Source organism: Podarcis filfolensis (assembly GCF_964270895.1).
Source record: "Podarcis filfolensis genome assembly, chromosome: 10".
In the NCBI taxonomy this organism is placed as follows: domain Eukaryota; kingdom Metazoa; phylum Chordata; class Lepidosauria; order Squamata; family Lacertidae; genus Podarcis; species Podarcis filfolensis.
The window spans coordinates 42,119,667-42,135,555 of record NC_139612.1 but is presented as its reverse complement, the minus strand read 5'-3'; the positions used below and the strand labels follow the sequence as shown (position 1 = coordinate 42,135,555).

At 39.9% G+C, this 15,889-nt stretch overlaps 1 protein-coding gene across 3 annotated transcripts in view; it reads left to right on the top strand.

Annotated features, from left to right (window-relative positions):
* The window catches only part of LOC310743408 (sodium-coupled monocarboxylate transporter 1-like), a 33,536-nt gene extending 18,021 nt beyond the window's left edge, over nucleotides 1–15,515 (top strand). Inside the window, exons 7-15 of one of the 3 annotated variants that reach the window (XM_083573636.1) lie at nucleotides 458–587; nucleotides 4,359–4,447; nucleotides 5,663–5,772; nucleotides 8,993–9,060; nucleotides 9,525–9,611; nucleotides 10,390–10,574; nucleotides 11,258–11,361; nucleotides 14,560–14,645; nucleotides 15,193–15,515. In XM_083573636.1, the coding sequence (XP_083429762.1) occupies nucleotides 458–587; nucleotides 4,359–4,447; nucleotides 5,663–5,772; nucleotides 8,993–9,060; nucleotides 9,525–9,611; nucleotides 10,390–10,574; nucleotides 11,258–11,361; nucleotides 14,560–14,645; nucleotides 15,193–15,297 (964 nt within the window). In that variant the 3' untranslated portion in view covers nucleotides 15,298–15,515. The remainder of the gene's footprint in view (nucleotides 1–457; nucleotides 588–4,358; nucleotides 4,448–5,662; nucleotides 5,773–8,992; nucleotides 9,061–9,524; nucleotides 9,612–10,389; nucleotides 10,575–11,257; nucleotides 11,362–14,559; nucleotides 14,646–15,192) is intronic. The other 2 variants (XM_083573638.1, XM_083573637.1) reach the window with 2 other exon arrangements.
* The last annotated feature ends 374 nt before the right edge of the window (nucleotides 15,516–15,889 follow it).

Genomic DNA, 15,889 nt, shown 5'->3' with positions numbered 1-15,889 from the left:
TCAGGAAGAGAAGAAGAAGAAGAAGAAGAGTTTGGACTTGATATCCCGCCTTTCACTCCCCTTCAGGAGTCTCAAAGCGGCTAACAATCTCCTTTCCCTTCCTCCCCCACAACAAACACTCTGTGAGGTGAGTGGGGCTGAGAGACTTCAGAGAAGTGTGACTGGCCCAAGGTCACCCAGCAGCTGCATGTGGAGGAGCGGAGACACGAACCCGGTTCCCCAGATTCCCCAGATTAAGAGAATTTCGAAGGTAGTCCTACTGGATACAGCAAAGTTGTCCAAACATTTGGTGGTGTGCATTAATTTGTAGGGATTACCTTGTGCCTTAGGCATGATGTATTTGCAGCTGTGTTCATAGTATCGTAGAGTTGGAAGGGACCCCAGTGAACCTCTGTTTTCATATAATTTCAGCAAGAACAATGCTTCTTTAACCTACTTTTCTAACATTTTCTTACAGCTCTCTTTATTTAAATCTTATGGGACTTTGTCTAACTCTTAGTTCTGCAGTATTCAGTGGACTCTCAATGTACTCCATATACAAGGATTGTGATCCATGGACTTCAGGCTTTGTGGCAGCACCAGATCAGGTTTAGTATTACTGTCAAGTGAAAGAGTTAGCGGTACACACAGAATAGATCAGACTCATATTTATCTTCCATGTAACTAAGTTTTAAGAAGGCCTTTTGGAAAGATAACATAATTAGCAAGTTATGATTGTGAGGGACAAGGAAAACTGCCACTTTACTTGAAATAATAGACAGATATAATAAAATCATGAAGCAAAGAACCCTCTCGTTCCCAAACAGAGCAGGAATTTCAAATATGCATATTCTGTAGAAAGAAATAATATATGTTTATGCAGCCAGGTTGGTTCAGTACAATTACTTGCCTATTTGGCTTGCAAGGCATCTACTCATGGACCTGGTCTCTCCTATTTGTCCAAAGCAGGGATATGTGATCAGATTTTTTCTGTAACTTTTCCCTCTGCTGCCTCTTCCTCCAGTTCAAATATGTCTCTCTTTTTTTTATTATTTAATTTTTATTAATTTCAATTCCTTATACCACATCAAACATTAAAACAACAAAAGAAACATACAGGACACACACACACAAAAGAAAGATACATAAAAAAAATAATAAAAAAGGAAAGAAAAACATTACATAACATAAGACACCAACAGATTAACTTACACTAACTAAATAACTAAATCACACAACAATAATTGACTTCCCTTCAACTCGGTTTCGGAATGTGTTATAAAATTTTTTCTATCTGCAGTTTCATTTCCTTAAAACTCTTTACGTCACAAGCGTTATATCGAGCCTACTGTGATTTTTAGATTTTTTACCTCTGTTTCAATGTATGCCATAAATTTATTCCATTCGGTATTAAACTTTATACCTTTTTGGTTTCTTATTTTCTGTGTCATTTTTGCCAATTCTAAATAATCAAATAATTTGGATTGCCACTCGTTTATAGTTGGGATTTTTGATGTCTTCCAATTTTGCGCTATTAGGATTCTAGCAGCCACTGTTGCATATTGGAAAAGTGTTTGATCTTCCTTTTTGATTTCTTCTCCAATTATCCCCAGAAGAAAGGCCTCGGGTTTTTTTGTGAAGGTATATTTGAAGATTTTTTTTAGTTCATTGTAGATAGATTCCCAGAACTTTCTGATTACCTCACACGACCACCACATATGATAAAAATCGCCCTCCTTGATCTTACATTTCCAGCATGATTTATCACCAGTTTTGTACATTTTTTCCAATTTTACAGGTGTGATGTACCACCTGTACATCATTTTATACATATTCTCTCTGAGTGCTGTGCATGCCAAGAATCTCATACCTTTATTCCATAGTGCCTTCCATTTATCAAACTCTATGTTATATCCAAAGTCCATTGCCCATCTCACCATTACCTCCTTTACTTCTTCATCTTTGGTGTCCCATTCAAGCAACTGGCTGTACGTTTTCAATAAGAGTTTTTATTTACTTTCTAGTATTTCTATCTGGAATCTAGATTTTTTCTCGTTCATCCCATTCTTTTTATCTTCAGTCCATATAGCATTAATTTGGTGAAATTGGATCCAACCTGTCAATTTGTTCTTTATTTCTTCATATGGCCTAATCCTCCATCCATTCTCTGTTTTTACTAGCAAATCTTCATAGGTCCATCTTTCTCCTTTGATGTTTGTTTGTTTTATTGTTAAAATATCGATTGGTGATAACCACCAAGGGGTATTTTGTTCCAATAATTTTTTGTTTCTTTCCCACACTTCTAACAGTGGCCCTCTAAAAATGTGGTTAGAAAATCCTTTGTGGACCTTTCCCTTATTACGCCATAGATAAGCGTGCCAACCAAATCTTATATTAAATCCTTCTAAATCTAACAGATCTGTATTTTTGATGACAATCCAATCCTTAACCCAGCAAAGACACGAGGCTTCATAATACAACTTTAAGTTTGGAACCGCGAATCCTCCCCTATCTCTTTGATCTGTGAGTAATTTGAATCTAATTCTTGGCCTTTTTCCTTGCCAAATAAATTTAGAGAGTACTTTCTGCCAATCTTTGAATACTGAGGTTCCCCTGATTATCGGTATATTTTGGAATAAAAACAGCAATTTCGGTAGTAAACTCATCTTAATTGCCGCCATTCTTCCCGACCAAGAAAGTTTTATTCTGTTCCAAGTATCCAGGTCCTTCCTTATTTCTTTCCATGTGGTTGTATAGTTATCTTCCATTAAATTTATATTCTTCATCGTTAACCAAATTCCAAGATATTTTACTTTTTTAGTTACTTTAATTCCAGTCTGAGATTCAAGATGGTTTTTTACCTCTTCTTTCACATTTTTAGTCATCATTTTAGTTTTTGTTCTATTTAATTTAAAGCCGGATAGCTTTCCAAATTCTTCTAGCAAATCTAACACTTTACCGACACTTTCTTTTGGGTCCTCCAATGACAACATAAGATCCATCGGCATATGCTTTCAGTTTATATTCTTTCACTCCAATTCTTATTCCGCGTATCTCTGAAGTTTTCCTTATCTTATTTGTGATTATTTCTAACATCATAATAAACAGAAGAGGTGACACAGGGCGCCCCTGTCTTGTACCCTTCGAAATTTCAAAGGATTCTGTTAAGTTATTATTAATAATTGATTTAGCACTTTGTTGTGAGTAAATTGCTTTTATTCCTTCCAGGAATGTGCCCTCTATCCCTGTCATTTCCAAACATTTTATTAGAAAACGCCAGGATACATTGTCAAAAGCCTTTTCGGCGTCAATGAACATTAATACTGCGGGAATTTCATTTTTGCATTCTAAGTATTCAATGATGTTTATTGTATGTCTTATGTTGTCTTTTATTTGCCTATTAGGTAAAAAACCAGCCTGATCAGTATGGATAAGATTGACTAAGCATTTTTTAAGTCGACTCGCCATTACGTCTGCAAAGATCTTATAATCATTATTCAATAATGAAATCGGTCTGTAGTTCTTAATATTAAGTTTATCCGAGTCAGGTTTCGGTATCAGCGTAATGTATGCCTCTTTCCAGGACGTTGGTATTCTTCCTCCTCTTAAAATCTCATTCATTACTTCACATAGCACCAGTGTATGTATGGATGTTCAAATATGTCTCTCGCTTCTTCTTATTACTCTGCTTTGAGCTCATACCTGTTTCTCCTTGTACTTTTTCTCCCAGTTCACCTGTGTTTTCCCCTCTTCCTTGCTTTCTACATGCTCTCCACAACTCCTCTGGTCCCTTCTTTATCTTTAGAGCTTGAATTCACTCGGTGGTCTTGCCTCCCTCACTTCTTTCAGCTGCAAGTGATCACATCCCTTTTAAAATGGGCTTCTAAGCCCACGGAGAAAACTAGGAAGCCTTTCAAGTGGTCTGTATGCCAGCCCCACCAAGCTTTTTCAATGCCTGGGCCACTCCAGCTGTGTGTCAGTCCTCCATGTTATGGCAGGGAATATGCTCAGAATGTAAGCACATAGTGCCACACCCTGTGAATCTCAGCCACAGTAGTGTTTGGGTAGGAAGCACCCAAAATGCCAAGGTGTCCTCTGTGTTTGGTAGCCAGTGTACATTTTGCCCTGAAGCTACCACCTTTCTCAAAGGGTTTACATGGAACTTAGCTGGAGTAACAAATCGTTCTCAGCAAACAAAGGGTACTTCTCCCAACCTAGTGTGCTATGTTTAATAATCAATGGAATGTGTGTGTTCAGTGTTACAAGGACATGCACAAACCTAAATAATTTCAAGTTAGATTTTTATTTCAAACCATGATTGAGTTTCTAAACTTCAAATCAAAAAAGTTTACTATTTCTCAATGGTGAATTTTTTCCAGCTCATGCCATATTTTGTGTTGGAGATTTTGGGTGACTATCCAGGAGTTCCAGGACTTTTTGTGGCTGGGACCTACAGTGGGACATTAAGGTGAGTTTCAGTGGAACATCCAGGTCATTTTTAAGCAACCCTAGGTCTAGATTCTAGAAAGTTACTGGCGACTTTCAGCCAATTTTTAAAATGATAAATCAATGTCTCTCTGGCCAAACTAAGCATTATGCTGAACACACAGTTTGATATTGCATTTGAAAAAAAATATTCAATAGCAGTTGTGAAGGGAGCTCAAGTGGAACCGTAAGAAGTGAGTTTAACCCTTTCCCTCAGTACTGCAGGCCTGATTAAAATCTGCTATTTGGCACCGGAGGAAAGCTGATTGACCTTCCTCACAGTTGCTGTTTAAAGTTAAAACAGCAAAACGTTCATTAATGCAAAACGAGCCAAAGATCCCTCTAGTCCAGCATCCTGACTTAAAGTAGCCAGACACATATCTAATGGGAAACATGCAGGCAGGACCTGAGTGCAATAGCACTCGCCCCTCGTGTGGTTTCCAGCACCTCCTCCAATGGTGGAAGTAGAATGTAGCTGTCGAGGTCAGTAGCCATAAACAGTCATATCCTCCGTTAGTCCAGTCCCCTGTTAAAGTCATCCAAGTTGGTGGCCTTCGCTCCATCAGGTGGTAGTGAATTTCATAGTTTCACTTTTGTCTGTCCTGAATCGTTCAACATTCAGCTTCATTGGATGGCAAAAATGGATAGTATCATGATATAACATGCAGTGTGACTCTCAATCATATGTATAGTGGTACCTCTGGTTAAGAACCTAATAGTTAAGAACTTAAGCTCCCACCGCCTACCGGAAAGGGCACCGCTGTTCCAGTTCCTTTGTGGAGCCTCTGCCATCCCGCAACGCCGCCGCACCAAGACGGGTGAGCGGACTTAGTTGCCTCATCACAGCCTCACTGGCACTGTGGTGCTTTTGGGTATATTAGCTCTGTGACTTGGCACGAGTACCTTGTCATGGATTGTTACTGCAAATGACCAGCTCACCAAGTGGCTAATGTAGGAAAGTCTTACCACTTTTAGCACACATCGGGCTCAGTGGCAGGAAAAGCTCTCATCAAGCTTTCATAAATACAGATGACAGACTGAGAATACGATGAAAAGCCATTACCACTTTGTGAATTGTACTGGGACAATGTTTCTGTCGCAGCTCAAGTTTTGTTCCTCCCCACCCCTGCTCCCAAAATTGTATCAGTTTTAAAATATTTGTGCAAACCTCAGAAAATTTTAATTTTATATTCTTTAGTACAGTGTCATCCAGCATCAATGCATTAGCTGCTGTAACAATTGAAGACCTCATTAGACCTCATTTTAAGATGTCTGACACAAGCATGTCATGGATTTCCATAGGAATGAGTAAGTTTGTATGTGATATTTTATGTTTTTAAATAAATAAATCCCATTTTTTCTCATTAACTGTAGAAGTTAAGCTACATTAAAAAATCTGAGTGAGGCTTAGACATAATAAAACTGTTTGTAAATACAGCTGTCTCGTTGCTATATAGGATATAGAATAAAACACTAAAATCCAAATGGAAAAATGACTTCAATAAATTAATAATAATAATAAATTTTATTTATATCCCGCCCTCCCCAGCCGAAGCCGGGCTCAGGGCGGCTAACAACAATAAAACAGTACAAAAGTACAGCACAAACAACACTCTAAAATCATTCATTATAAAATTAATTAAATTCAAGCCACTGGCCACCATTGGGCCAGAGCTCCGTGAAGATTGCCAAGGGAGGGAGTCAGGCTGTGCCCTGGCCAAAGGCCTGGCGGAACAGCTCTGTCTTGCAGGCCCTGCGGAAAGATGTCAAGTCCCGCAGGGCCCTAGTCTCTTGTGACAGAGTGTTCCACCAGGTCGGAGCCACAGCCGAAAAAGCCCTGGCTCTAGTTGAGGCCAGCCTAACTTCTCTGTGGCCTGGGACCTTCAAGATGTTTTTATTTGAAGACCGTAAGTTTCTCTGTGGGGCATACCAGGAGAGGCGGTCCCGTAGGTACGAGGGTCCTAGGCTGTATAGGGCTTTAAAGGTTAAAACCAGCACCTTAAACCTGATCCTGTACTCCACCGGGAGCCAGTGCAGCTGGTATAGCACCGGGTGAATGTGATCTTGCAGCGAAGACCCCGTAAGGAGTCTCGCTGCAGCATTCTGCACCCGCTGGAGTTTCTGGGTCAGTCTCAGGGCAGCCCCATGTAGAGCGAGTTACAATAATCCAGTCTGGAGGTGACCGTCGCATGGATCACAGTGGCTAGTTTAGGGCGAGGTAGGTAAGGAGCCAACTGCTTAGCTTGGCGGAGATGGAAAAATGCCGCCTTTGTTATAGCTGCAATCTGCGCCTCCATGGAAAGGGAGGTGTCGAAGATTACACCCAAACTCTTAACGGACGGTGCTGGCACTAATTGCGCCCCCGCAAGAGATGGGAGTTGCCCCCCCAATCCCATATCGACTTCAAATGTGTAATAAAGGAAACTCACTGGACAGCTATGTAGAATAAGCCACCCTTTGTTTCTGGTTTGGACATCATGTCAGGGCAGACTTTGCCTTATTTACCAACACCATGACAGGACCAGTGGAGGAACAGAGTGGAGCAAGAACTTAGTGTGTGCCAGCATGCTGCATGTTAAACCATAGTTTTGTAAATCTATAGTTCAATGTGACAAGTGAAATGGGTCTGTGTCTTCCATCTGCTCTTTGTAGGCTTGTTTACATACAATTTTGCACAGTGATTGTTTAGAGCAGAGATAAGTGGCCTATGGCCCTTCAGATGTTGTTTAACTCCAACTCCCATCAGTCCCAGAAAACATGACCAGTAATTAGGGATGATGAGAGCTATAGTCCCACAACATTCGGAGGGCCACAGGTTCCCCACCCTGATTGTTTTACATATATTTTTTATATTTAAGATAGTGGTGAGTTTTGGGCCTAGGTCTCCTAAACCTCTTACATCTCTAACTGTTAAGCCACTCTGGCTCTCCACTATAATTTACTTTAGACAGTATCATGACAGTTGCATCAGGAAGTCTCAAGGAGCCAGACAGAAATACTGTACAAAAAGCAACTGATTAGAATTATGGACCTGCATCAGTCGCAAACTGTATACAATGAAACATGTACAGTAAGGGTCAAGGGTTGCATTGATCCACGACCAACCTCCAGGGCTTGCCTGTTGAAGTGGGTATTGTAAAAGTGGCCTTGGCCCCAATGAATAGAGGATCTGTTGGCTTGAGAATGAGAAGTTACATTGCCTGCTGTGCTCCATTATTCTTCACCAGCATTTGACTCCACCTCTCTATTGTGGTAACCCACTGAGCCACTTGGGCTTGCTAATCAGAAGGTTGGCGGTTCAAATCCCCGCAATGGGGTGAGCTCCCAGTCCTCTGTCCCAGCTCCTGTCAACCTAGCAGTTCAAAAGCTGCGGTGGGAAGGTAAACAGCATTTCCATGCACTCTGGTTTCTGTCACGGTGTTCCATTGCTCAAGAAGCAGTTTAGTAGTCATGCTGGCCATATGACCTGGAAAGCTGTGGACAAACGCCAGCTTCCTCAGCCTAAAATGCGAGATGAGCACCGCAATCCCATAGTCACCTTTGACTGGACTTAACTGTCCAGCGGTCCTTTACCTTTTTACCCAGTGTTACAATTCTGAAGTGCAGACACTCTTCATGACAAGCCCCCACAGTCAGACCACCATAGCCATACCCCTTCTCAGACTACACAGCAGAAATGCAATTTCAACTGATGCAGACATTATTGCTTTAGTACCAGACCAACCTGTCCCTCTGATTTGCAGAACATTTAGCCTTATGAAGAATTCTGGTGGTTGTGGGCTCCAAAAGTTGACCAAAGGAAAAGGACTTTATAACTTTTCAAAATAGAAGTGGCAGCTGACATGCTAATGTAACCTACCTCTTTCTCTGCTTAGGTTACACAGTGGTTTCTCTCTGATAAAAGCTTATTGATTTGGCATGCAGAGGATAGGCCCCAAGAGATTATGTCATTGTTTCTGCTGTGAAATGTGGTAGAGCTTTGTCCCAGCCCATATACTTGTTTGCCCTATACTCTCTGTTGGTGCCTGTGCTGCCTACAGCTTCATGCGATGCCTGTGGAAAATGTATGATCACTACCTGTTGTATTTCCACTGCAGCAATGGGACTGCACAGGGCCACCTGATGCTCAGAAAAAAGGAGTCCACCTAAAATTGCCAATACAGCAGCCAAAATGCTGGGCCATAATTAGGCTGCAAGTTAGCCATACCCAATGTACAGTAAATTATTATCATCCATTATAACATAGGATATAACATAGGATTTCCATTTTTATGCATGATAATCATATAATTAAACCAGCATCTAACATTTTTTGTTGGGGTTTTTTTTTTAAAAAAAAATCATATTCACTTCCTCCAAGGGAGTAAAATTTTGTTGGTTTTGGTAATTCCTAGTGGCAAACTCTAATATACTCGCTGTCTTTGATTTTTTTATTAGAAGGCAGAACATCTTAAATAAATCTTAAACTTATCAGTCTGTTACATATATGAATAAACCATATAAACTTTGCATAAATTTATTCATTTAGACCTGCTTTTTGGTGCAGTGTGCCTTGCCATGGCTGGTGTGGCATCCAAGATGGGTGGTTTGTTACAGGTAAGCATTTAACGGTTATTCTTAGACTTCTAGTTTTTAGAAGAATTTGCTTAGATTTTGTGAATCTAATTATATATTCTATATTCCTCATTAAGTGCTCTGTTGGCAAGTTCAGTGGCTAAGGGGTTGCGTTCTGACTCTCAGAGGAAGGAAGAGGGGCAGTGGCCTGAGCTAAGCACCTGCACTGCCAAAACTGTCAGCAGAGCTGCTGGTTTTAAAACAGTGAGAAAAGGAGGGGGGGAGGAGTGTCGCTGCTGATGTGTCAAGCTTCGCCATCACCTGAAATGGCAGGTTTCTTGGAGCTGTATCTTTTTGAAGGGCCTCTCCTAAAAAGCCCTTCCATAGTCAAATGAACTTCAAAGCAGAGTGAAAGAAAAACAGAACTTATACTTTTTGCTAATTTACTTTTTGTTTTTGCTAGTCCCTGTATTTACTAACCACCTTGATTTTGTTCCATCCTTCAGGCTGCGCTCAGTATTTTTGGAATACTTGGTGGACCTCTTTTGGGAATATTTTCTTTGGGCATCCTTTTACCTTTTGCAAATCCTACAGTAAGTAATTCTTTTGTCTTCTGCTTGTTAATATGCAATGGTATAAGAGAGCTCATTTTATACTTTGATATTTTAGCAGTCCACAGAGTATTTATAGTGCCTTCATTATTTAGTAACTTTACACGCACACATGATTTGTTCACACATAATGCAAAGCTATGGTTTTGCATTCTGTCAACAGGCATTCAGGAGCACAGTGCTCATTCACTCTCCTCCTCTTGTCTTCTGGTTTGTAATGATTCCTTGCTGCCTACCCTACTTTGAGACAAACCATTGCTTGCCATTTTGTCTTATCCAGCAAGGTATGGTTTGGCATTAATGAGGATAGGAGACAGGAAACGGTTGCACTCTAGGGAAGAGAAAGTCTGTAAGCCTAGATTCCTGACTTCATGAATAATGGTTTGAGGTGATGTCTTAACCATCCCAGAATGAAAAAAAGTGGAATGAATGCTGTCATCCCCCTGATCAAAATGCTGATGGAGATATTGAGATGAAGAATGAAATGAAGCATTCGAAAGAGGAAATAGAGTTAACATTTTATTTCAACTACCCTTACATAGTCTGGCTACATATGTGTTACAGTCATGGCAAAGAAATAACAAAATTCTTTAAATCCTAAGTGACTGTAGCAGAATGAGTTTAAAAAACGGGTGCCCAAACACTAGCCTCCAGGAATCCTGTATTTGATTTTAAGCATTAGAGTCAGAACCCTTTTTGAAAGGATTTGTCCCTATTGTTCATGTTGAGTTTACATTGTGTGTAATTTTCTACTTCTCAGGGTGCATTTTCAGGTCTCGTGTGTGGATTTATTGTTACATTATGGGTTGGATTTGGGGCTATCAAGTACCCTCCCTCTCGCGACAAAACATTGCCGTTACCCCTTTCAACAGCAGGCTGTCGGAAATACAATGTTACTCTCACCACGCCATTAACTACTACTGTGCATACTACACCTGCTCAAAGGTATGCATAAGACTTCAATTATATGTTAAATATGGTTGAATGATGTTAGATATGGTTGAATGATGTTTTTTACACAGAGTGTTTTATCAAGCTCTTGTTGGCCTCTTAGGACTTCCTTTGGGAAAGCAAAAGCATGGCATAGGCATTAAATGTGAAATGAAATGATACACTGAATGTGGGACTACATTCTAATTGAACGACGAGGGCTTATTTGCTGGAATAATGTCCCTTTGTCCACCGGCATATTAATGCTTTAAGATTATCTTCAAAATAACTAGAGTTTAACCAAATTTACTTGAGGTTTTTTTTTGTCTGTCTGGAGGCTTTTGCTAATCAGTTTCATTAGATGATGCCAAGTTTGGGTTATTTATTTATTTTAGTTATTATTTATTAAATTTATATCCTTCGCTTCCACTCAAAGGTGTGTTTGTTACTTACCCATAGAACAGAAAATTAAAGCGTTGTGCCAGTATCGGTACTATCTCTTTAAGACTACATGCTGACTGTTCAATCCTATATATGTCTGTGCAGAAATAAGTCCTACTGAGTTCAGTGGGGCTTACTCTCCAGTAAGTGTATATAGGATTGCAGCCTTTGTCAGTTTAAATTACAGTATGCTTAAGCTAATTTTTGGATATCAATACAGCATAATTTTGGAAGGAAATGTTTTTTCCCCTTTTCAGATCTTTTCTTCAGGAGTATTGGTACTCGCTGTCCTATCTGTACTTTAGCACATTAGGAACTTTGATCACATTCATTGTGGGAGCCATCGTAAGTGCAATGACAGGTAATATTTTTTCTAGTTTTGATTAAGCTTTGATTAAAGCATAGAAATCCGCAGTCTGAAGCTCATTTGAATTTGTATTGCTATATATCTTTAATGAAGCAAAACATGCATGTAAAGTAGTATTCAGGGAGCTGCATCCATGATAACGTGTTCAAAATTTATCCTGACCCAAGTGTAGTCAAAATATTTTGATTATTTTGAAAACAGGACTGTTAAGAAGTTACCCATTGGAATGGAGATCATATTTGAATAGATGATTTAGTTCCTGGGAGTGTACTGTATATCCCTTTCTGGAGAGAGAGCTCTCATCTTGGAGAGGTAGATCTGATGTCAAACGCCACCTCCTCACCATTATGGAAGCTTATATGACCCTTCCTCTACTAATGCCATCATTTGAGCTTTGACATCATTCAGGCCAAAAAATAGGCATGTTGATCCAAGAAAATGGAATGTTGTTTCTTACCATTCTTTACCCAGGGGAAGGGGGAGCAGCTCCTCCCTCTAGCTCCAATACAGTGGTACCTCGGGTTACAGACGCTTCAGGTTACAGACTCCGCTAACCCAGAAATAGTACCTCAGGTTAAGAACTTTGCTTCAGGATGAGAACAGAAATCGTGCTCTGGCGGCGCGGCGGCAGTGGAAGGCCCCATTAGCTAAACCTGGTACCTCAGGTTAAGAACAGTTTCAGGTTAAGAACAGACCTCGAGAACGAATTAAGTTGTTATCCGAAGTACCACTGTACAAAGGTCTAAGCAGATTTCTTAAGATATACTTTCTTGTGAGGGAGCAGCTACTCTCCCCGCATCGCAAGATGCAGCACAGTGACAAAACCCAATAATTATCAATAAGAAATTGAGGAAACATAAAAGACACACCTGAATGTTCACCTTAGAAGTCAACAGATGAACTGCTTCTGTTTCTATCTCAAACTCCTTTAGAATTGCTAAGTTAAAAGCAGATTTTCAAAGCTGGGTTCTAAGGCCTCGGAGGTGAGCAATTTCCATGAGGTACACAAATATGGTATGGGGGAAAATAAAACTAGGAAGAAAGGAAAAACAAACAATGAATTTTCCATTAAACAGGGGTTAAACGGGGCTGTTTGTTAGCGCCGTTCCTCTTTAATTTTTATATAAACGACATTGTTCAACATATGGCAAAGTATAAGTCATCAGCTCCTGCCCTGGAAGGCAAACACCTGAATATACTGCTATATGCTGATGACATGGCGGTCATGGCACTCACTCGAAGGGGCCTACATAGCATGCTGGAGGGGCTCGTAGCTTATTGTTCCCAAAACTCTCTAAAGATAAATTATGATAAAACAAAAATTGTGGTATTTACTAGAGCTCGCCACACATTCAGATGGTCTTTAGATGAACACAAAATTGAACAATGTCTTCTCTTTAAATATCATGGTATCACTTTCCAAGCTACATCTAGCTGGCTTGCCCACTTCAAGACTGTAGCCCTTCTAGCACGTAGGACAATTGGTGCTCTGCTCAGCTTTTTTTATTCGAGGGGAGGGCAACTGGTGATCCCGGCACTAAAAACTTTTGTTGGAAAAGTGATTCCCCAGATGCTATACGGAGTAGAACTCTGGGGATGGAATCAGAAGCTGTTAGAACGGCTTGAAATCTTCCAAAATTTTTATCTCAGAAGAATTCTAGGCCTCCCTCAGAGCACTCCGGCAGCTTTCCTAAGAGTGGAAGTAGGATTACCCTCTGTGTCTGCCAGGGCCCACTTAAGATTCCTGCGTTTTTTCACCAACCTCATAGATGCCCTGAACACCTTATTGGCTAAACAAGCCTTTGTATCATTACAAAATAATACCACTTGGCATAAAAACCTACTAGACATTTTATCTAGATACAACCTACCTGAGTTTAATACTCTCAAATTGTGGAGCCCTGATAAAGTTCGGGAATGGATCTTTGAAAAAGACGCCTTTTTGGACTCCACTAAGATAAAAAACTCTGGGTTTTCCTACTGGTTCCCTCGAGTAAAAGCAGTCAAAATCTGTGCCAACTACTTGGTGGATATCACTGATCCCACCCTTCGGAGAGCTTTTACTATGGCACGGTTCCAAACATTGCCAACTGCTTATTTGACCGGTAGATACACAAAACCCCCAGTAGAACACCGTTTATGCCCTTGCCTTATGAAAATTAAAGAGGATCTTACACATTACCTCCTCTATTGCCCCATTTACTCGGGCTTTAGAGACGCATTGCTGCAAATTATACCCAATTCTATAACCAGTCCTGAAGATAGAGTAAAATTTTTGTTAGTTGATGCAAACCCACGCATTACCCATGTGGTAGCGGTTTTTGTGACGAAGGCCATGAAGCCAGGGAAAGATTTATGGATGACAATGTAAAGACCCCTTCATCGTCTGTTTAACTCGTTGCTCGTTTTCCCTCCTTTTCTATTCTGTGGGAAGAAGGTTTTGTTGGCATAGTATGTAATGAATTTTAATATTTTTAACTTTTGTAGTGTTGATGTTTGTGCACAGGCATGGTCCTCACAATAAATGGATTTGATTATGATTATGAATTTTCCATAAGGCTCACCATCACCATTTTGTGTCATATTGTATATTGCGCTCAAAGCGTTTTATTTGCAGCTGTACAGCTGAGTCCATGTTACTAGTATGACATAGTAGAAAGAATGATGGGGCAAGGTAGGGCAAGGAGTAAGGACTCAGTGGGCAGGCTGAGGCCCACCTGAAAGTAGTTCCAGGCCCACTGGTTGATTCCAGCTCACTCGTTGAGCAACACTGTTCTAGCATGTTAGTCCTGGAAACCTAGCAGTTCAAAAGCACACTAGTGCAAGTAAATAAATAAATACCTGTGGTGGGCAGGTAAATTGCGTTCCTGTGTGCTCAGCCTGAAAAGCGAGATGAGTGCTGTGCCCCATAGCCACCTTTGATTGGACTTAACCATCCAGGGGTTCTTTACTTGGAAACAAGTTTAGCATATCTGACATACAGCAAGGAGATATCTTTGGAAATAATCTTCTTTGCCTCACATGACATAAGATTGCTGAGTAGCTATAGAGCAATTTCTAAATTCCATCTTTGTTTTTTGGTTCTGAGAGGAGACTTTCTCTCCAGAGGGGAGTGAGCATGAGTGGGTCATATCTGTGCCGGAACTGAATTGCCTTGTGTGAGATCATATTGTTAATCTAACTATCTTCTAGGAGGATTTCAGCAAACCGTGGAAAGCAGACTTCTCTTTGGCAAAGAAGACTTTATAGGCAACTTTGTGTTTTGGAAATCTAAGTGGGTAAGTATCTTTCTCATATGGATTTCATAGGCAGATAGTATCCACCCATTTAGATATCCTGTATGTATTCAGAACCTAATCTCAGATGTTTTGTGAAGCATGCATGTACTAGAAGCATGAAACATATTGGCCTCTGCCAAAAAAAATTCTTCGTGTGAAGTACCAGCTCCACCAAAATATATTCCTGTTTGCTCGTCACCCTTTAATATGTACTCCCTTGCTCTACTTCATGGCATGAGTAGATAGGATCTAACAGCAGGTGCCAAATGTACACACACAAGAGCTGTATGTAGCTTTTGCTTACACAATGCTTTTGAATGTGCAAGATCTAATCTAGAGTGTAATCTAAGAAGTCTTATTTTAACACACACACACCATTTACTGGAGTGGAGTCAAGCAAGGTTATACACGTTGGCCACAGATTTTACACTTAAGACCATTGAAATTAGTGGTCTTAAGTGCAGTTGACTCTGCACTGGACTATGGTTATAAAGAGAAAACTAGGATTGTTCTTATACATGTGAATTTATGACCATTACATTTTCAGGTACAGCTGTATGAAAAGCTTCATCCAAAGGTTAATCCAGAGGAGACAGTGGTTTCTGAAGGTGCTGTAGAAGGTACCACGGATGACACGGAAGGGGGAAAATAGAGGTGCACAACAATTAACGCAGTGGAGTACAAAGTCCAGCAATGTTTCATTTTATTCATTGTATTTAAAAATGGAAATTTTGGTGTGTGTTTTTTCAATAAATTCAATAAATCTGTATTTGGTTTGTTAACCAAAGTATAAGCAAACTGACTCAGTTTTGGGTAAACCAGAGCCTATGAAAAAGTAACAATCTGATTAAAATTGAGTATAAATCAAAATTTGAAGTGCAGTATATAGATACCTGCCTCACTCATTGAAGAACTTTAATTATAGTTCTGTTTATAGTTCTGGTTGGAAATCCTGTGTACAAGAGAGCTCTTCTACATTTTATTTATACCAAGGGTATTTATACCAACAATGAACACTTCATTATGGCCATAAGACCTGTTTAGGTTAAAACATGGAATAAGAGTAACAGGACACAAAGATACAATTTCTCTAATTAAACTAATACAGGTAATTAGTTGATCTCTTACATGCATGGCAATTAGGAAGAAAAATAGCCATCTGGTCTGTGACATATTAAACTTGATCTGATAAACAAGGCATTACCAATCTTTTATCTTGATGCCCTGACAAACAAACAAAACTG